This window comes from Uloborus diversus, chromosome 8, assembly GCF_026930045.1.
Source record: "Uloborus diversus isolate 005 chromosome 8, Udiv.v.3.1, whole genome shotgun sequence".
Classification (NCBI taxonomy): Eukaryota; Metazoa; Arthropoda; class Arachnida; order Araneae; family Uloboridae; genus Uloborus; species Uloborus diversus.
Window position 1 is genome coordinate 89,820,591 of NC_072738.1, and position 26,741 is coordinate 89,847,331.

General features: G+C 35.1%; 1 protein-coding gene across 1 annotated transcript in view; it reads left to right on the forward strand.

Moving 5' to 3' along the window:
• Positions 1–15,104: 15,104 nt before the first annotated feature.
• The window catches only part of LOC129227612 (protein unc-93 homolog A-like), a 46,413-nt gene continuing 34,776 nt past the window's right edge, over positions 15,105–26,741 (forward strand). Inside the window, exon 1 of the mRNA XM_054862200.1 lies at positions 15,105–16,247. Within this exon, the coding sequence (XP_054718175.1) occupies positions 15,105–16,247 (1,143 nt within the window). The remainder of the gene's footprint in view (positions 16,248–26,741) is intronic.

Genomic DNA, 26,741 nt, shown 5'->3' on the forward strand with positions numbered 1-26,741 from the left:
TCATAACGTGGAAACGGGATAGAAAGATGCAGCAAAGTGCATCATTTGTGACGTCATCAAGACCACGCCTTGTTTGAAAAATCGGACATTTTAAAAAATTAATTAAAAAACAACTGTTGGAAAATAAAAGTATTTTCTGGCTATATTATTATTATTATTATTATTGCTTATTCTATCAATTTCAGTGACAAGAAGTACTACTTTTGACTGAAGGAAACAACCCCATTGGTTACAGCATTTATCCATGCTGCAACTGTTTAATGGTTGACCGTGTTTTTTTAAAACCAATAAAATAAATACTAACTAAACAGTCTGAACACATTTTTATATTTATGCTTTGAATAAGTCAGTTCTCTGAAACATCAATTTCTTCGCATTTTTTTCCAAGCATTAATTGAACGTACTGGTTTAATACGAGCACGAAAAAATCACTTTGCTTGCACTAAGTGCATCATTTCGTACAAATTCAGAATAAATAAATAATTAAGTAAAAACGAAGGAAGACTGGTCACCAATATGACAACTGTAAGTTATCGATTCCGCAGTCATTATCTTACTCTTTGACTAAAATTGCCGTTTCAAATAACAATGCAACTAGGGTAATCTTCAACAAAAGACAACAATAGGGCTTCAGATGTTTTAATGCTACTTCGAAATAACAACGTACATCCAGACATGTTTGTTGTTCGGGATGCGAAGTCACTGTGACCTACCAAAAATTTCCTTATTCGGGAAACTTTTCAAGAGTCGCCAAAATTATCATCACTTGTTTTTTTTTTTCGTTTAAATGTAACATTTCGGGTTATTTTCTATGTGAGACTTTTTCATGCGGTTCCTATCCATTGATTAAAAAAAAAATATTTTTTAACTGTGTTGCGAAAACAACTTTTTATAGTTACTCGTGAAATTTCAAACAATTTTTTTTATGCGGCCCGTATCTACACTTCGTGTATACACTTCTGATATTTAACGCATCATTTTTAACCTCAATTTTATCGAATGTCTTCATTTTGGGAGCGGAAAAAAAAAACTCAATTTTTCTCAGACGCAAACATATTACCTTCAGCAATACATATTTCCGTTAGTTGTCGAGTTTAAATACCAACCTAGCATTTTTTATCACAAAATTCAGTTAAGACATTATCTCCGGTCACGAATTCTTTATCATTCACAAGAAATTGGTACACACAGCGCTGAATTTGTAGCATGCCATGTCTGTTCCGTCGAATTCATATCATGGTTTCACTTTGAATTTCTGAATAGACAATTCGAAACACGTCGCACCTTCGTTACGACATGCATGGGAGATGAAACTTATTTCCCTGAATCCTTGTCGAAGGATCGCCACATGAAATCGATTGGGTAGCGACACGACTTTTCTCTTCAAAAATCGAATGAAGTTGAAGCCATATTTGTCATGCATCTCACGTTCAGTTTCCCATGCAGTTATTTTAATCAACTGCAGGCTTGGCTCTTGGGGTAGACAACCTAGGCGGCCGCCTAGGGCGGCAGATTTTAGGGGCCGCAAATTTTGAAATTGAATATATATATTTTTAAGTATGAATATCTGTTTTAGCGTCCAAAGATTCACTGCTTCAATGCTAAATAATAATAATAACAATAGTAATAATTTAGAATGTGTACCAGTGCTTGGATATGCAAAACATAGTTCGGAATTAAACCAGAAATTCAATTTACTTTTAGAGTCGGCAAGTTGCGGAATTTAAAAATTATTTAAAAATATTAATATCTGTTTCAGTCATAAGATTCATTACTTTAATATTATTAAAAATATAATTTAAAGTGCGTACCTGTGCTTGGATATGCAAATCCCAGTTTGGAATGTAATTAGAATCTCCCTTTAATCGTAAACACTTTACTCTTTACTATTATTTTTATTTTATTAAAATATCATTATTTTATATTATTATTATTTAATAAGGGGGAGCGACACTATCGCCTAGTCGATATCGCCTAGCGCGGCAGAACTACTAGAGCCGGCCCTGATCAGATGTTCTCTGCTGTGGCATTCTAATCGCTGCGTCTGAAAGAAGAGTATTTATTTATACAAAGAAGTCACCACCTATCGCCAGTATCGCCGTTTCCGGTAAACTTAGATTTAAACCTGAATGTATAATAGTCTGTTGGCATTAATATGCAACTTTAAGGAAAGTAAGTACTACAACTTGATCCGTGGTGCATTTCATGGTGTTTATTATGGAAGGGTGCCCATTTCCAAGGGTGATGGCACACCTCTGTCGAATGCTACCTCCAGGATGAGACCAACCAGAATGAGATCAAAACTCACAAAAAATCCTTCCCACAAAGAAAATAAGCGGCGCAGTTGAGCATTGATATTCTTTAGGGGAAGGGTTTCCAAAAGCCTTTCCGGGGAAAAAATACAACACTATTTTTTTCATGCGAAAACAACAAACGAAAAAAATTCTTACCCTTTTGTTTTCATCAAAAATTTGACTTTTGTGAATTTCATTCGTAACGCACCTTCCATGTATCATATGACTCTTCCAGTCACAGAGCCAGTAAAAGGAGCGATTTCCAGAAAACGGTAAAGTGAAAGCAATAAACAAACTTGATTCTTTAAACATACTAAAAATAAATATTTTCGAGTGTAACATAGCGTGGACAAAAAAATCAAGTACGTATTACCTTCCATACCTCCGATTTCCTTGTCTTATGAAGATAATTTAGTTTCCGATTTTGGTCATTTAAATTTATCCAAATCTAATTGAACTTTCAATTTTTTCATATTGAAAAACCAAATTATCATGAAATAAAATTATGATTATTTTTATTTTTTGATTTAAGTGCCTCATTTAGCAAGATCCTTGAAAACTGCTATTCATAAGGAAATTATTATTTAAAAGCAAACTTCCCATATAACTGCGTCACTCTCCACACTTTGTCAAATGTCTCGCTATTTTTTTTTAACCTTTTCTTTTAAAAAAATTGCGTGATGTCACATTTCTTGCTACCTCTTCACTCCCCCATCGTCACAAATTCACGAACTTTTCCCCCTCTCAAAGCTTAAAATAATTTGTAGACATCCCCTTGAGAAAAATTCAAATCATGTTTAAAAATATTACTTGAGAAAAATAATAAATTGCGCATCAAATGAAGTACAAAATTTGCATCTAAATCGATCTTGCAACAGTTCATCGACACAGCTGTCTCGTCAGGAAATTTTTTCAGATTGATTATCTGATTAAGAAAAACGCTGATTTGAATCCACGAGAAATGAGTTAATGAAATTACTGAATAATTATTCAAATTGACTTAATAACAACAACTTTACAAGGTAAATGTACTTCCGCAGCCAATTCTTTTTCTTCAGTTAACGAGTCTGGAAAAATCCTGCGGGCACTTGTAGGAAGTGTATTTAAATACATTGCTCATCCACGTGTGTATTTACTTTGATCGTGTGACGTCATGAGTTTAACAAAGAAAAGAAAACATCGAAGCTCAGCAAAAAGCTCTCCGAAGTAAAACTCCTGACACAGCATTATTTTCTTTCTATTCCTAGAACTCTCTCTCGAAGTCAAAGGCAGAAATGTAAACAAAAATTGACCCAGAAGAAAATCTTTTTCCCTAATGGAATGAAGTTGGGATGTTGCAAATGCAAAAATGTTTTTTTTTTTTTTTTTTTTTGTAGATAACAGCGCCATTAGCTTTGATTCTCGATTTTGATGAAAAGCAAGTCGAAAAATAAATTATTTGGATTAAATCAATTAGCTGCCGGTTATATTTTATCATTTTAGGACATTGCGAATCAAAGGAAGACCCAGTTCTGATTTTAGAGGGGTCTCAAAAATGCAATTTTCGGGCACTAACAGGCGAGTTTTTCGAAAATAAAATTTCAAAACGCAGCTTTAGGCTATATTCCCCCTTGGAATCCATGTTTGTGGCGAATGCATTGTATATACGTACGCAAGCACATACTGTCCAACCACGGATTGCATGGAATTTTCAAACGTCCAGCTAAGACGAATCTACGTGAATAAGGGAGAAAAGTAAAAATTTGTTGCGCGTATTCCGCTCATTTGAATGAGACTCTGCTTCTGCAAAAGCTGACATCGGTAAAAAATAATAGATTCGACTATTTCCGGCTGTAAAACGGATGTTTATCTTTCCATACAATCTGTGGTCAGACAGTACACAAGTAGTACTTAATCTTAATGACAAAACGTGCCCAAATCAAACATTAATATATTTGACAAATATAAATATATATATATATATATATATAATGATTTATAAAATATAAATACGTATATTGAATAAATTGCTTCGGCTTGATGCGCTCATAAGAAAGAGTGTTTTCGCACAAGACTAATTTGTGTTCTAACGAAAAAGCAGTTGCAAATCGCAGTTTTTCAAGCAATGTTGATTTTTAAAATAAATCCTATGAAAATCCGCCAATAGTTTAATTTTTATTTAAAAACACCACCAGATGCGCTGAAGCAAATTTGCACATAAAAAACATATGAATTCTTCTCTTTTGAGTGCTCATTTTTGTTTTTGTCTGTCACGAACTAAAAATCAAATAAATAAATAAATTAAAAAAAAGTTTTTCCGTGTATTTTATTTTTTCATATGTTTTTCAAATATGCAGATGACTGAAATTTGTTATGTGCCGTTTTACAGAGAAACAAAATGGCCAAATTCGGGAAAACCCAATCTCAGGCAGCCTATGCAACCTCGGGGCTATGTTGATGATGAAATATTAATGCCCAGAAAATTCCAGGAAAAAAAGAACAGTAAGAAATCATGCGGTCCATCTCAATTCCAGTCCGAACAGAAAAATCCTCTACGCGTTCATGTCTCAACAAGTTGGCAAAAGGATAAATTCTTTGTTGAAGAAGTGCGGCGCCGATGTATAAATGATTATGAGAGCAGATACGATATCTCGAAATTGCGTCATTACTTGCTTTGTGTCTACAGTATTAATCATGAAAATTTGAGCAATTGTAATTAATGTAATCTTTTTTGCGTGGATATTTTCTGCGTTTTTATTGTTATTCTGGATAGGATAACTAAACGTACGGTAAGTGCAATGTATGTTACGTTAAATTTACTATCACAGTTTTCATGGGTGCCCACCTGGAGGGGGGGGGGACATGGTGTAGACTGCGCCATTGAAATTTTTAGGAGGGTTGTTTTAAGGCATATTTTCCTCTTTTTTGGGGGGACGATCTTCGTGGTTTTGAGGGGGTGAACCTTTGCTCTTAGGGGGCACCCCTGCTTTTTTAGTTCAGAAAAGTAACGATTTGAGCAGGGGCGCCTCGATGAAAGGTAACTGTAAACTTTCAAAAATGTCCTTATTCGGCAAATTTTGTCTGACGATTCGGAAAAATTTAGAGTTCTTTTTGATAAAATTATTAGCATTCGGCGAAATTTGGAGTTCCAATCTGAAAAATTATTATCATTCAAAAAATTTGAAGTTCCATTCGGTAAATTGAGAATTTACACCCTCCCAACAATTTTAGTTCGGGGCGTATCTGGATTTAAGCCTTGAATATAAAAACTAGAAAATGTTTAACTCGCATTTTCTTTCAATGCACTTTTTTTTTTGGTTAAAGGTAAAATTTGAAATGCGCCGATTAATCTGCAGTATTTCTGCAACAAAAGGTAACGTTCCATTACAAATTAATAATTAAACTAGTATTTTAAAAATTATTTGTATCGAATAAATGTATATTTTTAAAAAAGTAGGACGGTGTGAGATGCTTAATTATGTGTGTTACTGCCAATATCCCCTCCCCTCCAAACCGTTTGAGGGAACACTCTGAGTTAAACTTTTTCATTCATTTGTTGGTTTTTCTGTTACTGTACTCGCTGCTTCTGTGCGTACATTTACAACATACATTAAATAAATAAATAAATAAATAAAAAATTAATTTGAATTTGACATCTGGATTTCAAACTATGTTTTTCGAAATCACGAGTAAGTGTGTATGTAGGCGTGTGTGTTTGTGTCTGTGTGTGTAGGCATGAATGTGAGTATGTGTGTGTATGTTTGTGTGTGTATGTAGGTGTATATGTATGCATGTGTGTAGGTGTATATGTATGCGTGTGTGTAGGTGTATATGTATGCGTGTGTGTAGGTGTATATGTATGCGTGTGTGTAGGTGTATATGTATGCGTGTGTATATCAGGGTTGGCAAAAACCCGGTTTTTTAAAAAAAAGCCCATGGACCCGGGGTTTTTTGGGTTTTTTAAATAAAACCAAAAAAAACCCAACTAAAGCTGGGTTTTTTAAAAGAAATGTGGGTTTTTTGTCTTTTTTTAGGGAAAATGTGGGGTACTTGTAGCATATTGTAGCTTAAGTATATGGACAAAGCAGAAAAATTGTCTTGGGGGTAAAAAAAAAGCTGGAAAACTAGTTAATTCAGCGTTTTCTCAAGATAAGTATGAAAGACGACGAAACCCAAGAATGGTGAAGTTTCAGATTTTTTTAGTTTCCATGATTACCAACAGTTAAGGCAAAGTTACTTCTTGATTGATAAAATCTGTTGTTCGTTTTTAATTACTACATTTTTTTTTTTGCATTTTACTTTATTGTATTTCACTTTGTTATGCAAAACTACTGTAGAACCTCAAGTAGTTTTTATTCCTATTTACTGAATTCCAGCTTAATCAAGACATTTCTTTGAAATTTATGTTGCGCCTGTTTTTCTATTTCTGTGTACAGAGTAAGAATTATTAAACTTTTTCGTAAGATAATGAAAATACTGTACATCCTATTGTTTTCTGTCCGACCATTTGTAAAACCTGTTAATTTCTAAAAAAATATAACTTGTTAGTTCGAAATTTGTGACGTGTTGGGTTGCAGAAAAAAATTCACATGAAAGTCTTTTAGCTAGAGTAGTTTCCTCTGTACAATCTACAAATATTGAGAAAATCAGACGTGACATGACTTAGTCAAAATAATTTGAGTCATTTATTGACCAGTGAAAGATAAAAGTTAAATATATATTTTTTTAATCTTTGAAGTATTTTTTTAATGCCGTTAAGAGTTAAGAAATACTATTAAAGTTCAAAATTCAATTTTTATGTCCATTGTCTATGGTGAAGAACAAATAAAATGGAAGTTTAAATTGTAAAAGTATTTAAATTAATTAATTTTTTTAAAAACTTCTCAGAAATTTTTTAAAAACCCAAAAGTGGGCTAAATAATGGGTTTTTTAAATGGTTTTTTTCAAAAAAACCCATTGGGTCCAGCCCAAATGGGTCCGATCCGGCCAACCCTGGTGTGTATAGGATATGGGCGCAATCTGGAGACGGTTTTCGCTGGAGGAGCAGCATCGGGAGGCCGGTCGACGGTGGTGCTGCAGTGGGAGGCGGGGGGTTGAAAAAGGAACCGGAATTCAAGGACGGTCAAATAAAAACAATTAGCAATCGTGATTGCTAAAAAAAAAAAAAAAAACCCCTCTAATTTGAATTCCGAAACTTTGAATTCAAATTATGTTTTTCGCAATCACGAGTTGCGACAAGACCCTACTGGTTAGAGTTACTGTTTCTAGAAATGGCTCCCCCGCTCAATCATGTCCCTCCTCCTGGGTGCTTACGTGTATATAGTTGTGTGCGTGTGTGTGTAGGCTTACGTGTGTGCACGTAGGCGTGTGTATGTGTGTAAAGGCGTGCACGCGTAGGCAAGTGTGTATGAGCATGCGTGTGTAGGACATGGACGCCACCGCCCAGCAAAAGTGGATTCCGGGGGACAGTGCTCAGGACCAGCCGCGCCGCCGCCGGTGGAGCTGCAGGCCTGGTCCAAGCTGAAAAAGGAACCGGAACATCAAGGACTGTCAAGTGAGAACAATAAGCAATCGTGATTGCTCAAAAAAATAATTTGAATTCTGAAATTTTGAATTTAAATTATGTTTTTGCAATCACGACAGGGCCCTACTCATTGGACTTATTGCTACCAGAAACGACTCCTGTCCCCCCCAAGCCTGCCCTTCCTTCTGGGGGTTACGTGTGTATATTTGGGTATGTTTGTGCAGGCGCACGTGCATGCATGTGTAGGCTTGTGTGTGTGCGTAGACCTGTGTGTATGCACTTAGGCGTGTGTGTATGTGTGTAACGGTTTGTGTATGGGAGTGTGTATGTGCTTAACAATGCGTGTGTGTGAGCGTGCGTGTATGTAGGACATGGACGCCACCGATCAGGAAAAGCGGCTACCGGGGGACAGTCGCGCCTGTAGAGGCCGGTGGTACTGCAGAGGCTCCCAGTCCAAGCTGAAAAAGGAACCGGAACGCCAAGAACCGTCAAATGAGAACAATAAGCAATCGTGATTGCTCAAAAAAAAAAAGAAAAAAAAAAAGAAAAAGAAAATTAATTTGAATTCTGAAATTTTGAATTCAAATTATGTTTTTCGCAATCACTAACTGAGACAGGACCCTACTCATTGGAGTTATTGTTTCTAGAAACGACTTCTGTTCCCCCCAAGTCTGCCTCTCCTCCTGGGCGGTTACTTGTGCATAGTTGTGTGTGTGCGTAGACCTGTGTGTATGCACGTAGGCGTGTGTGTAGGACATGGACGCCTCCGACCAGGAGAAGCGGATAGCTCAGGACCATAGCAGCCGCGCCGCGCCGCCAGCAGAGGACGGTGGGCGGTGGTGCTGCAAAGGCTTCTGGTACAAGTTGAAAAAGGCACGGACACCAAAAACGGTCAAATGAGAACAATAAGCAATCGTGATTGCTTAAAAAAAAATTTGAAAATCACAACCTTTTTATGCAATAAAAATTTCCGTTGTAATAAAAAAAGTTTTAGTTTTTTTTTTAATTTTATGAAGACTTGAAGCATCCAACCAGGAGCTGAGATTTATGTCACGTGTTACATTCTGACCAGTCACTGAGCAATATACTACTTTTAATTAAAAAAAAAGAATCATAAAGCGCGTTTGCGTAACCGAATCAAAAGCACAAATTTATCTTTTCATTATTTAAAATTCATCGTTATATAACATCTTCACCATGCGTGCATATAGCAGAAGGTCAAAAACTGGAGCTCCGACATTGATGCAATTACTTTCCCTGAAACTGGAGTTAATCTCTCCACTAATGATCAAACCATCGATGTTCCTGAAAATTTCTGAAACCACTCCATTTTAATTACGAAGCACTTCTGCCGAGAAAATGGTGGCCGGCTGTCTAACAAGCAGATTGTCATTTCATTTCTCTGAAAGCTCCAAGTGTTCTTAAGGTTTCTTTTTTTGGCGGAGAGACGTTCTCTTTTGGATGAAGTCGATAAATAAAAGAAAGTATTCTTGTTTGTTTTGGTGTTCCTTTGTAATGAATGAAAGCAAAACGTGAAGCATGTACTGGATTGATAACACATTGTGCCAGAGTTCCAGTAAAATAGAGAGATTCATTTTTGTTCAGCAAAAAACAGCTTGGCTACTAAATAAAAATGGGGGAACAGAATATGATATGTATTGCAGCAATTACCAAATGGTCGACAAATTACCAAATGGCCACTTCTGTTATAAGCTGAATAGCAACCTATACTAATAATATAAAGCTGCAGAGTTTGTTTGTTGGAACGCTCTAATCTAAGAAACTACTGGTTCGGATTGGAAAGGGGGAATTATTTTTGTGTTGAATAGTTCATTTATTGAGGAAGGCTAAAGGCTATCTCACATCACGCTATGACTAATAAGAGTGGAGCAGCAATAATTTGAAATTAAATCAATAATAATCATGATGCATTTTTTGTCGCATAAATACCTCAAACATTTGATGCCCGAATAGCTCAGTCGGTAAAGCGCTCGGCCAGCAACAATAAGTTCTCAAGTTCGAACCCGACTGTGGGCGGGAAGATTTACAGCATTTACTATCCGGCTCATTTAAAAATTCATTAATTTTAAAACAAATGTTTTCAATTTTTTTTTACTCTTTTTTTATTTCGATTTTCTCATTTAACGGAAAACATTGATGTGGATAAGGATGTGATAAATTTCTAAGGGGGGAATAATTTTTTACTATATATATATGTATATCATAGCGTGATGTATTTAAAATAGTTCTTTAATACATTGTTGTCTTATTAACGCGGGTGAAACCGCGGGGCACAGCTAAAAGTAATTAAAGGAAAAAATGTTTCTCAGTATTATTACTAATCCAGGCAACGCTGGGTATATTCAGTAAGTTACAACCCTATAGTCAGGGCTAAGGCAGAAATACATGAAATACACCGCCATGCTCAGTCAATTCCAGCCGAGGACCGCAGTTTCGTGCTTAGTAGCATTCATCAACCCGGTTTAGTTTTAAAGACTAATTTCGAGTTCAATTAAATTAGTGTTTAATTCAGGATCAGTGGGTTGCCAGTTACGTTAGGTAGTAGTTATAGGAGGCCCCGACTTCAAAAGGTTATTAAAAATTAAGAGATCGTATATAATTAGTTAGCTATTTAAAATAATTCATCGTATGTTAATTAAAATCAGTATTTATTTTATAATTGTTTGATTCGTTTAATTGATTTTTGTACTGGAATTGTAAAATAAATTTCATTTCTAGATGTGGGTAGGAAATAGTATGTAAGTGTAATCGGATATTTTTTGCTTTTTAGTTCCTTTGTGTTTTTTGAAGGCGATTTTTTTTTATTTAAAAGTAATTTATTATTGCAGAGATGCACATAATTTTTAATCAATTCCGCTCTTCGAGCACATGCGAGGGACCATCGGATTTGTCACTTTAGAAAGAAAAGAGCATCAAATTCAGATTCACAGAAATAAAGTAAAATTCATTTTTAAAGTGCGTCGCTATTGCCTCCGATGTGAACGACTTGCTGAAGTACAAACACTTCTTAGGACTTTTCAAATAATCCACTACGCAGCTTTCAAAGACATCTTCAAAGTGTCCAACGCCGAAAAACTCTGATATAATTTTTATTGAAAAATAAGTCTCAATTAGTTCCTTGAAGTCATGCGTCCAACAGCAACATTTCCTTTATTTAAAAGTATAAGAAAAAGATCAGTTTTTTTTTCCTTTTCATACCTGGTATAAAAGTCACATCCACTCACTGAACCTTACTTAGAAGTAACAAGAAGGGACGAAAATCAATGAGCAATGGCGGTCTAATTATTTTCTCTCCCGCAACAAGAGTTAATCTCCCCTCTAATGATCACAACAACATGTGTTTGACATTTTTAGACGCCACTTTGTTTTAATTACAAAATCGGAAAGCCAGCTGTCTTCTTTAGCAGATTGTCATTCGAATTATCTAAAAGCCTCGCATGTCTTACGCTTGAGAAATTACGCTTAAGGTAAATTGGGAAATATGAGAATAAGGAAAGAGTATAAACAAAATGAACCTGGTTTATCTTAGAATGGTTGGTTTTTGACTTTTAATAAGAACGAAGCTGTTATATTAAAATGGTAGGTTAATCTTGTAGTAACAGATGGGGAGAATAATGGTAATTGCGCGCTATGGTGATAACTGTATTTAATTGAAATGAGTATTTTTTGCACAAGACATTTATAAAATTGCTCCCTTTTTTGTGTGTTTAGTTACCGCTAAGTAAGTAATTATGTTAAACAAGTGAACGGTATGTGTTAAAATGGGAATTAACAATTTTTACTACTTTATGAATTTCTACACAGAACTTCTGATTATCCGTTGGTGAACTATTCATGCAGTTTGAAAATTAACTGATTACATATATTTTTTTTCTCGTTTCTCTCACCTCCACCATTTTCGAGCCTTTTCCCAGGGCCGCAGGGAGTCAAGACGAGCAACTTGTCAGATCGGTCTCTAAGCCCCCTTCCTCCCATAAAACTGGAAAAACTTATACTGCTCCGATTCCAAGCCCTTAGTTTCCAACCAGGCTGACAGGATGGCCCTGGTTTTTCCGTGCCTATGTGTAGAACCCTGATGATTACTCGTACGTGTTCATATTAATCCCTTTCCAACATGTTGATCACAAAGCTGCCCAGGGTCTCTAGAATTTAATTCTAAATGCGAAATGTCTGCCCAATGTTCGGGGAGATTTGTATGACTCTCATGGTCAGTCTCTTCATAGGAGAGAGTAGAATATGACGGTGGATGGAATGGGTCAGCGCTGCATTTATACCGAAATAATTAGTGGAAAATTATTTCTAACTTCTCCAGTAGATGACACAACTCCAGACTAATAATACTTCCACTGGACTTACTCGAAATGTTTTTTCACATTTTAATTCTGCATAAATGCTGAACTGTCTCATTCTTCCCGACTTTCTCTACATGCGCAACAGCATCTAGCACCGCATCTAGTGCAATGCTACAATTCTGATTCAAATTTCTATTTCCAAGCTGGTAGACAATGCGTTCTTTTTTTCTAATTCGACTATTTTCTGCGTGGAAAGCTGTGTCTTTGAGAAGTTAATGTGACCCGTAATCTTATGCTTACTGTACATTACTGAAAGTACACAAATTTCAACGTAATTTTAATTAACTTTTCTTTTAACTATCAGCGCCAAGAAGCTACACTGTTAAAACTACAGGTTGCGTTTGGCACCTTTCAGGGGGGAAACTCTTGTTCACCAGCGACACCCAATACGGAGCCGAAATCGCACCTTTTACAAGGGTGAAAAATAGGCACCTTTTAAAAGACAGACAACGGGGGTGAAAAGAAGGAACCTTCGGAGAGATAAATGGCACCCTTACTGATTTCTATAGTAGATCCTTTTCCCCCCTCCCCCCTATTGTGTGCGTTTTTTGAATATTATTGTGTTTATTGTTTGGGTTTATGATATTCAATGTCTTAGTACGTTTTTCACATTGAATTGATTTTGGATTAAAACTTGTCATTTAAGGCTTTTGATCACATTTCAGACTTTCCAACATAATTTAGAAGAGTTCATGACTTCAATTCTTCTATTCGAGTTGTAATCCTTGGATTGTTCAGTATTTTTAAATAATATTGACATTTACTACAGCATGGTACCAAAAATTAAGAGTGTAGGCATTTATGGATAATTTACAGGCACAGCCAAAAATATTCAGTTATATTGCAATCACGGAAAAATCAAATCGTTTCATAAATTGCAGGCGTCTCATAAACGTTCAAAATATTTTAATCAAGAGTAACATATAGATACGTATATATGGTTCGACATTTGAATATCATATTTGAAAATAAGTAATCTAAAAAAATGCACTTTTTTTTTAAATTAGGAACTTATTTGACATTAAAAATAAAAACAAATTTTTAGCATCCTACATAATAAAAAGCATTGGAAACAGAAATTAGAAAGAAAAAAATAATAAACGCGTCTAGACACTGCATTCTTTTTTTTGAAATAACACCAACGAAATATTTTCACGTAATGAATCATGGCATAAAACACAGAGAGATTTCTTTTCAAAGCGTTTTTTTTTCTTCCTTTGCTACGTCTACGCAACTATTTTATTGAGAAGATAAAGACATTTAGAGTATCTGCTGTAGCAGTTAGTTAAATCATTGCATTTTCATCCCGGTTACTTGATAATTATTTCGTATTGCTAACAATAAACATTTTTGGAGAAAATCCGCGAGGCTGCTGACGCGACAAGCAAGTAACACCATATACAGTGAAACCTGTGTAAGTTGACCACTTGTGGTGCAGTACTTTGGTGGTCAACTTATAGAGGGTAGTAACAAAAACTGTTTTTTTTTTTTTTGCCCCATGCATTCATTTTTTAACTAATTGGAATAGTTTAAACTCACTTTCATTGTTTAACATTACTTTAAAACAATAAGTAAAAATATTTTTAGATATTATTTACCAGAATGACACGTAAATTATCATAAAAATTTAAAATGTCTGTAAATCGATCGAAGGAAAAAAAAAAAGTCTCATTGCTTATGAAAAACTACTTACTTGACATTAAGAATTCCTAAAAATTCATAACAAGTCAAAAGTGACTTAAATTCTTCATTTGATATTTTTTTCTTGTGCATTTGTAACAATGGTAATAATGCTTTTTCCATGTGGTCAACTTACAAAGTGTTTTTTACAATACTCCAAACCAAAGCTGGTGTATATTAGTGGTCAAGATAGAGAGGTGGTCAAGTTATAGAGGTTTTCCTTCATTATATAAGATAGGACAAATTCTGTTCCTGACAAAAGCGGTCAACTTAGACAGGTGGTCAACTTACAAAGGTGGTCAACTTTACATGTTTTACTGTATTATTACACATGATTGAAAAAGCCATACATCGCTATGTTAAAACGGTTAACTATAAACAATAAGTAATACTCAGTTTACTTTGTTGAAACACAACTCTGAAAACACTAAAAGCCTGTTGGAAAGCCTTAAATGTTACACCATGATTAAAAGCCTGTACTTACGCAAGTTTTTGAAGGTTTGTCACAGAAATGTTGAATTTTAATCCAGTTTCGTTGTCCATTCAATGTGAAAATTTAATGTACCAACAACTTTGTTACAGCATCGTCGTCCGCCATTAAAGTGACTAAACTGAACTTATACCGGAACGCACAGTGCATGTGCGAGCGGGGCACCTTTTCTAAGGGAAAAGATTCAGCTATTGGCTACTGCGTGGTCTGATGGCCTTTCATTACCTTCTTTCATCCACTGAGGTGCTAAAAGATATCAGAACAATATTTCCTATCCTCCATGTCTCCCTGTGGTTCCGTCTTTGCACCCTAAGGCGGAAATTCGCTCCTATATGGCACTTCTGGTACTAACAGTGTAGACCAAAAGACATTTTCCTTCACTATAATTCTAAGAATTTCTGTGCTCATTTGAATGACCTAACATACTTACTATTTTACGTGTATTTTGGTTACCTTGCAGTAACTTTCTTAGTATTGCATATTTCATATAGACAAAAGTGTATTTTATGTGTTAATCATTACTTATTCATTGGTTAGTTTTTTATTTATGATTTATATTTTCAGATACTGACCTGATGTCTACTTTGATTAACTATTTACATGATATTGAAGGATGGATGGACAGGATTCAATTGATCATGTATTGATTCGCAAATAATGCTAGCGAACTATTTGAAGGAAATTTGTAGATAGTGCTTCTTCGGCTGATTTTTAATCAACAAATGAACAGTTTGTATCGTTAAATTGACCTCATTCAAGCAGCCATGTCTTCAACGCATTCGAGTGCAAAATCTCATGAAAACCTCTTGAGCCCTCGCCCTAAATATCGGACAGAAACGGTGCCGGCTGAGGTGGGTTTCCACTTCAACAGGGCGACTGCACAAACGCGCATCAAACCTCTGGAATCTCAAAATCGGTTTCCAACGTACGGGACAGAAAATGCGATTGGAGAATCAGACACTCTAACGTCTGTGCAGACAGAAAGGCAACTACTCAAGAACATGATTGTTCTAGGCTTGGGTTTTGTCTTTACCTTTAGCGCCCTTGCAGCCTTGCAGAGTTTGCAAAGTTCACTGTTTCTGGAAACCGTCCTGGGACTGCACTCCTTGACCGTTCTGTACAGTCTGGCTGCCTTCTCTTGCCTCTACGGTCCTATTTTTGTGCAAAAACTCACACCGAATTGGACAGTTGTGCTGTCTTTCGTCTTGATCGCCCTTTACATATCCACTTTTTTCTATCCCAAGCCGTACACTTTATTCCCCAGTGCCATACTCCTTGGACTGACGTTTGGTCCATTGTTCTGTGCCCAAACTACTTTCTTGATGCAACTGGTATCCCGGATGGCTTATCTCACTGATGGTATCAGAGATAAAGTTCAGCAGCGATATCTTCGACTGTTTTACTTTTTCTACAATTCTAGTCGCATTTGGGGGCATCTAGCAACAGCCCTGTTGCTAAGATATGGTGGCGATGTGTATGTCTTCTCCACTAGGCCACAATATCCTCGATTCCATTCCAATAACCCGCACTTCCCGATGCTCGATTTACGAATGTCTCCATCTCTATACGCCACGGTTGCAAGGCCGAGCTTATGCACCTTAGACCACCTAACAGATGATCACATCTTCCGGAATCCTGCCTCGTACATGTTCTCCGTGCCATCTAACTTGTATCTGATGCTAATATCCGTATATTTAGGCTTGGCGTTTCTTGGACTGGCTACAGTAACGACACTATTGGACAAGTTTGATCTTTACGTGTCTCAAGATCCTCTGGAACGACCTCCTATTCTTCTCAGCTTCAGAAAAGTGGTGCTTTCGATGGTGGATCCTCAACTGAGACTAATGATTCCAATGATCGTATTCATCGGATTTGAGCAAGGTTACTTGATAGCTGATTTTACCAGAGTAAGTTCGCATTTATTGTTATATATTCTGATTTTCTTCAGTAGCATTTTAGTTGATTTTACAGTTCATATAATAAGAAATAAAGCAAATTCGTAAAACTAAACATATGTTAAACTCCATGTCACAGGTACGGGACATTTATCCAATGTCCTAAACTCTTACTTTAGTATAGTTATCAATTGAACTGACATCAAGGATGAGAAACACACAAAAGTTAAAAACAAGAACAAAATTTATTATAACTGGTTAAAACATTTTTTTTTTTTTTGAAGTTACACGCGCGAGCTAAGAAAAAACTTTCTTACTGCTCCAGCACCAACAGCTTTATGGGTTTAAAAACTGTTGCCACAAAAAAGTTGATGTAAGAAAAGTTTAACTGCATAAATAACATGATAAAATTAACATGAACACAAAACTTTCGGAATAATATTTTGCCACTGAATTCTTTAAATCCAGTTCGAACAAAAATCGTACTTTTCTTTTTAGTATACTAACATAAATTAATCATTTGGAAGGAGAGGCGTTAGATTTTTTACTAAAGACATCGCGGAGTGGTGGTACATTTAGACAAAACATTAAAATAGGAAATTTCCACTCCATGGAGATTAATATAAAATTAATTCAAAGTCAGTTAGCTGTTCGATCTCAATTGCGTCGAGTTAAAAAGACAGATATTTCTACATTTTTTAGTTCGTAAAAAAGGGGGGAAATATAATTGTAATAAAATATTTTTGGTGACTAGTGAATATTTTATAGTAAATTAAAGGCTTGAAAAATCAAGCCTCTACTATATGTATGTAGATTCCATGCTTGGATTTTATTTACCATTGTAATCGCGTGTTTTTAATTTTGTCGCAACTCTGGTGAAACTCCACTGGTTCTTGTGTCTTGTAAAATCTTGTTCTTAGTTGGCAGAGTCGGATAAAAATACAGTTGGCTCTCTGTTTAACAACTTTCAAGGGACCACAAAAAATCGTCCTTAAGTAGAAATCGTCCTTAAATAGAATGCTTTTAACACTATAGTGTACAATCTGGGACCGTGAAAAGCCGTCGTTAAATAGAGAAAGTCGTTAAATAGAGCGTCGTTAAACAGAGATCCAACTGTATAAAGCATCTGCGCACGCAACTCAAAAGTATCTGCAAGCTAACCATTGTCTATCATGTAAAAAAAAAAGTGGAGGGGGGGGGGATTTTCCAGATTTCAAAAAAAAAAAAAAAAAAAACTTTTAATAATAAGAAATAAATACTTGCAGGTGTATGCTTTGAGGTTAGAAGGATCTCATTTTCATGCCAATTATGTGAGCCTATGGATGCAAAGACCTAAGCTAAATTTCTAAATTTTAAAACTAAGCTTCTTTTAGCAGATATATTTGCATTTATGAGTTCACATATTTTTGGGAATTACACTCCACTGCAGATCACACATTGGTGGTTTATATCTCCTGTTCTAAATAATTGAGAGAGACGGAACAAACATCATCTTGTTTGGAAAGGAAAACCCTTTCCAACGATATATAATGTTAGAGGGGATTTTTTACCCCCTAATTAGGCAAAATTTAGCTTAATTAGTCAATTAGAAAAACTAATTCGAAATTTAGAATTTCGGCTTCCAAGTACACGGGCCCGGGGTACGTTCGAATTTTTTGACATGTTTCAGTGCTGTAGGTGCTGTGGGGTCGTATCTGCGCACGGCATGCGCGCGTGCGTCTACATTATCTAGCTCTGTTAGTTGGTATGTTTTTTTTTTTTTTAAATTCTGGAGCCAGTGATAGTACAGTAAGGATATTTTTCCTTAGCTTCCCTTTACTGTTAAAGAGATTCATTCTACAGGGTGTGCCCAGATGATGTGCCTAAGTACTGCGCATACAATAAGTGATAGACGAGTTCGAAGATAAAATACCAAGTTGTTTTTCCAATGAAGTTCAATTATGCAAAAAAGCAATGTGTGAGCACATTATGCAAAATATTCAATTTCAAATGCTCAACGTTGGAGCCTCTTGTTACACAACAACAACCAATTTGTAAACTAGTTCGTTCCACTCATTTTAGAGTATCACACCGTCAATGGTTTGTAATGCTGCTCAAATGTGTTCTTGGAGTTTCGTAGTGTTTTCTGCATCCGGAGTTGATAAACAATCTTTGACGTAAGGGGCCATTCATTAATTACGTAAGGGTCCGGAGGGGGAGGGTGGGTTCGAAAAATCTCTACTTTCTTTACTTTGGGGGGGGGGAGGGGTCAAACCTATTCTTACGTAACATTTTCTAAGTCTATATTTTGTATTAGAAATCGCGCAGTCAAATAATTTGGCAGCTATCCTATTTCATTTGCGTCTGGAAGATTAAAAAAAAAAAAACGTGTTAGGATTTGTTTTACGAATAATGAATAGTGTAAAATGAAATAAAAGAATCGAACTATGTATTGCATGTTTTATTTTTAATTAGTATTTCCTCATATTGAAAAAAAATGTCGGAAAACAATGTCTAGATTCTTAATTTTTAGTAAATATTTCTTTTCACAAAAAGTGATAAGTGTTTTCAATAATAGTGAATTTAATAACGATTCCTGTGATGTAAGATTCGTTATTTTATTATTTTGAAAAACGAAATAGAATCATACTTAAGAATAGGAGGGAGAGGGGGTCAAGCATGGCCAAAATCATCCTTACGTAATTAATGAATGGTCCTTAACCTTAGAAAAAGAAAACATGGCGTGTGGAACGAGCTAGATTACAGACTTGACGTTTGTCGTGTAACAATAGACTCACACATCGGATATTTGTAAAACATAATTTTTGAAATTGGGTCTATCACTTGTGCTCACCCTGTATTATCTGCCTCCTCGATGTCCTACATCATTTGTGCTCACATTGTGTATACTCTGACTCCTCGATGCCCTGCATCATTTGTGCTCGCCCTGTATTATCTGCCTCCTCGATATCCTACATCATTTTGTGCTCCCACTGTATTATCTGACTCCTTGATGTCCTGCATCGTTTGTGCTCACTCTGTGAACTACCTGACTCTTCGATGTACCGCATCATTTGTGCTCATCCTGTATTATCTGACTCCTCGATGTCCTGAATCATCTGTAGTGCAATGACAGAATTAAATACAACTGAATCCATACCAACAATGGCACTCATACACAACCAGCTAAGGTCACTATATTAGGGAGCTAGCTCAACCGGCATTTTGGTTCCAAAAGAGTACGCGTGACATCACTAGTATGTTTGTGAAAACCGCGCGGTAGAAAACTGGTTTCTAAGCGTCAGATGTTTTTAGAGCTTAATTTTCACGATGAAAGTGTAGGAACCCTATTATCCCTGGAACTTATTTTTAACTAGAAAGTCTCCCGTCTAAGTACGACGGATGAAAATTGCTTCTACTCTTCTACATTTGAACGAAGCATTTGCCCGTTTGGTGATATTTTGATAGTTGAAATTTTAACCCTAACACCAGTGAATTAACCCTAAACTCCTGTTGGTAGCGTTCATATTGTTGACCATTTTTTCGTTTCTTCATTCCCCGGAAATGACAGTCTTACCAGTAAAACAGTTAAGTTTCCGGATCGAGTTCAGCCTTGTCACAACAAAGATTTTCTCTGCATGTTAAATATTACCAAAACATGTTATCAAATTATCATACCGTGGCACGAGATTCATTGTTGAAACACGAGGTTTACTCGATCATTGGCTGTTATTTATATGAGGATACGTAAATAGTCTGAATCCTGTCTAAAATGTAAAAAAAAAAAAAACTCGCGTCTGCAGGAGCTGAGCTCTCGTGAGGTCCTGTGCAAATTAAGCCAATGATGTGTTTTTTGGTGATTAGGATATTTTCCGGTTTTCGGTACGTTCTTTTGTATTGGGGTGTGATATCGCTCTAGGAGGGATGAGCACGCCTAATGAGTGCACTGCAAAAACGATTCAGAAGCGTTCCTGGAAAAAAATAGGCAGCTGATATGCCCAATTTCAACCAGTAACATATCTTACAAAAATTAGGAACGTTTTCCGATAAAAGTCCTGAAATACTGGTAAGTCTCCCCTGTTAAAGTCAGTAGTGAACCTTCTACACTGTAAAAAAATTCGGAAACGTTTCTGAGTATATCGTGCAGCTGCGGTTCATGAAATTTTCAAAAACGTTTCTGAGTATTTCGGAATTCTCTTTCTGTAATGTCCGGAAACGTGTCTGAGTATTTCGGAATCCTCTTTCTGTAATGTCCAGAAACGTGTCTGAGTATTTCGGAATCCTCTTTCTATAATTTCCAGAAATGTTTCTGAGTATTTTGGAATCCTCTTTCTGTAATTTTCAGAAATGTTTCTGAGTATTTCGGAATCCTCTTTCCGTAATTTCCAGAAATGTTTCTGAGTATTATGTGCAGCTGTGGTTCATGAAAGTTTCGAAAACGTTTCCGAGTATTTCGGAATTCTACAAACAATTTTCAAAAACGTTTCTGAGAATTTCGGAATCCTTTTTCCGTGATTTTTTCTAAAAAGTAATTCTTTACTATAGTATTGCATGCCATATCAGTTTCAATTCTTTCATATCTAAGAGCAATGAAACAAGCAATTTTAGAATCATTCGTGGATTTCTTTTTCTGAATTTCTAATGACAAATAGCATGGTTAACAGCATAACATATGCACAGTTATAAATTTTTGAAAATTTATGAAATAATATAGTAGTTTCATTCATAATCACAAAATCGTCGGGGGAGGGAAGGGGAGTACTTTCTCAAAAGTGGGATTGTTTGTTAAACAATATTAAACTTCAGTTTTTCTCTCAATATTTTCAAGACAAAATTATCAACATATTGTATTTTTAATGCAGAACTTAAAAACAATTCTTGTATCAAACTTGATAGCTTTTATTTTCGGATAAAATTTGACAGAACTTACCTACACTTTTCGTTCCGAAATTATTTCACGTCAAGTCAATTTCTTTGACGAACAAAGTGTACCGAAAAGTACCAACAGAGAAATTGATGAATTTAAATATGACACCAAAGTCCCCCTGCTGGAACCATTCGGGTTTATTCTTCTGTTCTTGCCCTTTTCCAGTTTATCACAAATATAGATACTTAAAATAGGTTACTGATTTAGAGTGTGCGCAAAATGCATTATATATTTTATTTATTAAAACATTGAACTCTATTACATGATTATTCCAACCCCTTGAAAATGTCAATGGCACAGTCTGCGTGGTGAACGCCCCTCGTCTTCTCACCATATGTGCATTGCATATTAATAACATAGTATTTAAAAACTGATCACTTTTAAAACGATGACATGAAATAATATTACTTTTTATTTCAGCATGTAAATGCAGCTGTTCCATTTTTGCCACTGACTCATTCCTCCTGAGTGTCCTACATTAAACTAGTATATCCACGAAGGAAATGTTATTTTCGGAACTAAGTCAAGGAATTTTTTTATTGTTAACCACATTTAACAAAATGAATAAGCAGATGAATTAATTTCATAACTATGTTCTTACTAATAGATAACATGGTCATTTTCTAATGGTATAAATATTTTTAAATGAATGAATAAATTATAATAAAAAAGATAAATTATACCGGCACATTTTTTGTGAAGCATATTACAATACTAGAAAATATTTGCATTACCATATTTCTAATGAATTAAACAATTGATTTTTTTTTCTTTTTGAACCAAAATGTATGTACATCCAAGTATTTCGAAATAACTTTTCTGTGATTGCTTCTCAAATATAAATCTTACTTCTTTTGCGTAATTAATCAGTTTCAGTTAGTTACAACAAATAGTACACCGCGCACATAGGTATGTAGGATAACTTTAAATTAATTCGATAAACCCAAAAACAGTTACAATTGGAGCCTCATCAAATGCAAATCAACAAAAATATAAATGTATATAACAACATGTTTTAAAATATTCATTAATACTTACAAGTGAACATGAGCGGAAGAAAATCTAAGTACCTCCATTACAACTGAATAAGTAATCCAAAGGGTTTCGTTTCATTAAGTATAAACACAGGTGTTTGAAACTATTCACGCTTGAACACACAATATATATCTAATTATGGTCGCATTGGAAATTGTAAAGAAGCAAATGGTTATTAACTAACTTAATAACTGCGTACATCGTCTAAAAAATCAAGGGCAGTCCAAAATGCAAAGGCGTAAAATTAGTTTCGACACATTTTACTACTCTCTAGACATGAAATAACAAGCAATCCAATGCTAAACAGTTGCTGACTACAGCAACCATAGATAAGAAAAAAAGAAGTTCTCGTTATTTCCGACTCATTGGCGCCTGTGTTGGAAGGATGAAATAGGTTTCGAAGCGTTGCGTCATCACTTCCGCTTCTAGATATCTTGAAATAACAAAAAGCTTTCTGAATATTGAGGAGTTCGCTATTGGATGAAGGATTCCTACTATTTCGGAAACGTTTCCGATATATCCAGAAACGTTTCCGAAATTTGTTACAGTGTAGAAAATTTGAATAGGTTTAATGTATTTGATTAAAACTTTCCTGGTTTACCAAGAAAGCTCCAGAAGCAACCATGCTCAAAGCTACGCGAATAATTGGAAGCAAGAACCAAACATCTTCTTTGCCTGCAATTCCTGCCTCGCAAAGCTGCAGCTATTCAGTGACTTATTTGCTCCCATTGGGAGTTCAGTCTATCCAGACGGGCCGTAGTTAAACTAATGCCGATACACACTGGTAGCAAAAAACATTTTTCACACCAGTGAAAAGTGTTTATTCGTGCATCTTTTAGCAATTCAGGGAACTTTTTTGCGAAGATACTTGATTTTGCGGGGAAATAGTAGTACGAGATCCGGCAGCAAAATTCTGCACTCATCGAGTATGAAGTCAAAATCAAATTTTTATGTTACATTATGAAAGAGGCAATGTGTTTTGGCTAGGTTGCCTAGCAAAAAGTGCCCGCAAGTATTTTTTATCAAATTAATATTGTTTGACATTTTGGGGTAAAAATGACGCATTTGTTATTGAAATAAACTATGCTCTACTTCAAAGAAATATACCTAAAGAACTTGAAAAGTTATGGTTGCCGTTGCGCAACACTCCGCAACCTATTCGCAGCCACATTTAAACGGGTACTACTGGTGCACATTTATGCACTCAAAAGTATAGTCATTATTTATATATCAAAATAAAGCTAATTTTTTTTTAAACGTGATAAACTAAGGTTGCCTATGCAAAAATGGCCGCAAGTGGGGGTTGCCAGCTGTTAAAGATTGCTTAGAATGAAAGAATTAGAGCTTTACAATATTCGTTTGACAGAGATGGCAATAGCCAGTTCTACGCATGGGCGTATCTAGAGGGGGGCAAGGTTGGGCAGCTCCCCCCAACTTTGAAAATACAAAATATTAAAATTTAAAAAATAAAAATAAATTGACAGTTGTTTCAATTTTTGAATTTATGAAAGAGTTCATTTGTAGTAATTTGTTCCTGAGTTTGAAAGTGTATACATCTTTGGGAGTTCATTGAAAAGGGAAAGTAATTGGTGTTTGGTTGGGTTAATAACGAACTCATTTTAGAATTTCATTGCTTCGAAAATTGGAATAAAAAAAGGGCGGGGGGGGGGTGCTAAAAACCAGTCTCCTAACTGGCCAAATGTTGGGCCTTTTCAGGTACGTCTCGAACTTCAAATTTTATCAGAGTGGAAACTCTCAATGGGCCGAATGGAATTCCAAATTTCCCTGAATGATGATAATTCGCCTAATGGAATTCCAAATTTTGCCGAATGATGTGGCTGCAAATAGGTTGCGGCCGTTGCGCAACGGCAACCATAACTTTTTAAGTTCTTTAGGTATAGTTCTTTGAAGTAGAGTATAGTTTATTTTAATAACAAATGCGTCATTTTTACCCCAAAATGTCAAACAATATTAATTTGAAAAAAAAATACTTGCGGGCACTTCTTGCTAGGCAACCTAGCCAAAACACATTGCCCCTTTCATAATGTAATATAAAAATTTGATTTTGTCTTTATACTCGATGAGTGTAGAATTTTGCAGCCGGATCTTAGACTATAGGTGAAAACCTCTGAAATCCCGAAACGTTCCACGGAAATAACCAGTAAAGCTTCGGATTTTTTTTACAGTGTGTTATAAACTTCAATAATGTCAGTTGTAGGACTTATTTCGCAACTGGAGTGTAGGCCTGATACATACCGTAGATGAAATCTCTTCTCACTTTTAGAAATTACTTTTAGGTACATTTCGTGTTTCGTACAGTAGTGTAAAAAACCAGTTGAAAGGGAAAACTTTTATCAAAAATTTGACAAACGCGTTGAGTAAGTAAAGGAAAACTTTAAGTAAAGTCTGTCTTATCAAGTTTATAAATAAATTAAGGATGTATTCTTTGAATTAAATCAAATATTTTTCGAAGAAATATTAATCAGAAAAGCTTAAGAAACGGAGATATTTTTTGTGACACATTTTGACACCTGTTCAAAAAAGCAATTCTTCTTTCGAAGTAAATTAATTTTAAAGAAAAAAAAATAAAATGAATCCAAAAAATGTTTAGTTGGTTACTAAAACAGTACGGATTGAAGAATTTAGAAACATTAAAAGTTTCAAGGCTACGGGAAAATAAAAACATTTACTTACTTATTAGAAGAAAATATAATTTGAGATTCGCGTTTATTTTAAACTGTAAATGAGGTGACATACATTAATCTAACAAAATGGATATTATATTTCAATATTTAAAAGTTCTATTTAAATAACAGTTTTGAAAAATAAAGCCGGAACACAAATACGCAAAGTACTTCAACTTTGTACATAAAACTTCATTTTCAATTTAAATAGCCATTTTCAAGCGATATTTTCGAAAGTAATATCCGATGTAAATGGATTGCATGCCGTCGTTTATTGCGCCCGTTCTTTTCACTCGACGCGGAAGTGATACAATAAATTTTCTACAAATCGCCTGCGAGAATTTTCATAACAGCATTAACGTCGGCTGCGCCTCACTTAAAGGAAATGATTGTTGTCAGGCGTCGAGGTGATTTGTCTCCTGCACGCGTCGAATAGATTATCTGCTTTTATTTCGCTTACTTTCCCTGCGCCGAACTTCGTTGAATGAAATTTAGATTTATTTCTTTAAATATATATATATATACCATAATGTTTACGGATATTGGGGAATGACGCCGTAATCTGAAATAGTTGGTTTTGTATTCCAAAAATAATGCAAAAGTAAAGTAAATAGCATATAATATACCAAACAGCCCGGTTATCACATCCAGAGACTGCAGTTTCTTTCTTATTAGAACTCATCAGGCTAGATTAGTGAATATCCAAGCTGGAAGCAGATGCCATCTCATTGAAGCTGAAGAATGCTAATAAACTGGTAGATAAAGTAAATTCATAATCACCAGAACGAACTTATATTAACTTATTGCTAAAGTAAATTGGTTCCAAACCACCTTTTCCTTTATTGAGTCCCCCTATGTTATCTAGAAAAAAAATTAATATGGTCAAATCTTTTTGAGTTTTACCCCGCAAGGCTCGCCTTAATATCAAGTGACGTAGTCGGGATCTTTTTTTTTTCTTTTACTTTTCAATTTAATATTATTAGTTCTTGTGAGAATACAATTTCTGAAAATCAAAAACTATTTTAATAGTTAAAAGAATAAGGAGCAATTTTTGTGTGCGTGTGTTCACAGTAGCGGCTTTTATTATTTGACTGAAAATGATGTTATATACTCCAGATGAAAACCTTGCACCAGGATTCTTTATTCGCTATGGCGCAGCAATGATTTATCGAAACTTTTAGCTGAAAATTAAAATGTTTTAAAGATTATGACTTTATGCCATTTGCTGCAATTATTATACTACGATTTTAACTAAAATGCCCATACGTTTAAAATTAAAACAAAGAACTAAAATATTAAAAGCCGTTTGGCTAGGTTTAAGTTTTGAACAGCAAGATTAAAATTTAAATTAAGCATTTTAGTTTAGACAGTATGAACAAATAACTTGTGAGTAACAGTATTAAAGTTCTGAATTCTATTTTGAATTGCAATTGTTAGGTAGGGTATTTTCCGGGAGGGATGGACCACGTTTTTTCTTCGTTAACTTCTCTACAATAAGGGGAAAGAAATGTTCCCTCGCCATTACAACATACTAAAGAAAAATAGTTTCTCCTTTCACAGCATATATATAATTGATGCTTCATTTTTAGGTCCTTTAATGACCACTACTTCTGGTCTGAGCTACTACCGGGCATATTATTCAACTATAAAGCAATATTAAAGATACAAATGGGGGGATTTTCCAAAAAATAATATTCCTTAAGTAGACCTTCGATCACCCATAATTTTTACTTCAACGACTTTAACATTTGTTTCCAAATTAGCTACAGTCCATTCTCCGCGCGTTTACGAACCTTTTCTAATATAGGTTGATGTGCATAAACCGACAACAGAGAAATACTACTCTTTAGTATTTTAAATTCAGTTCTTTGAAAATCAATA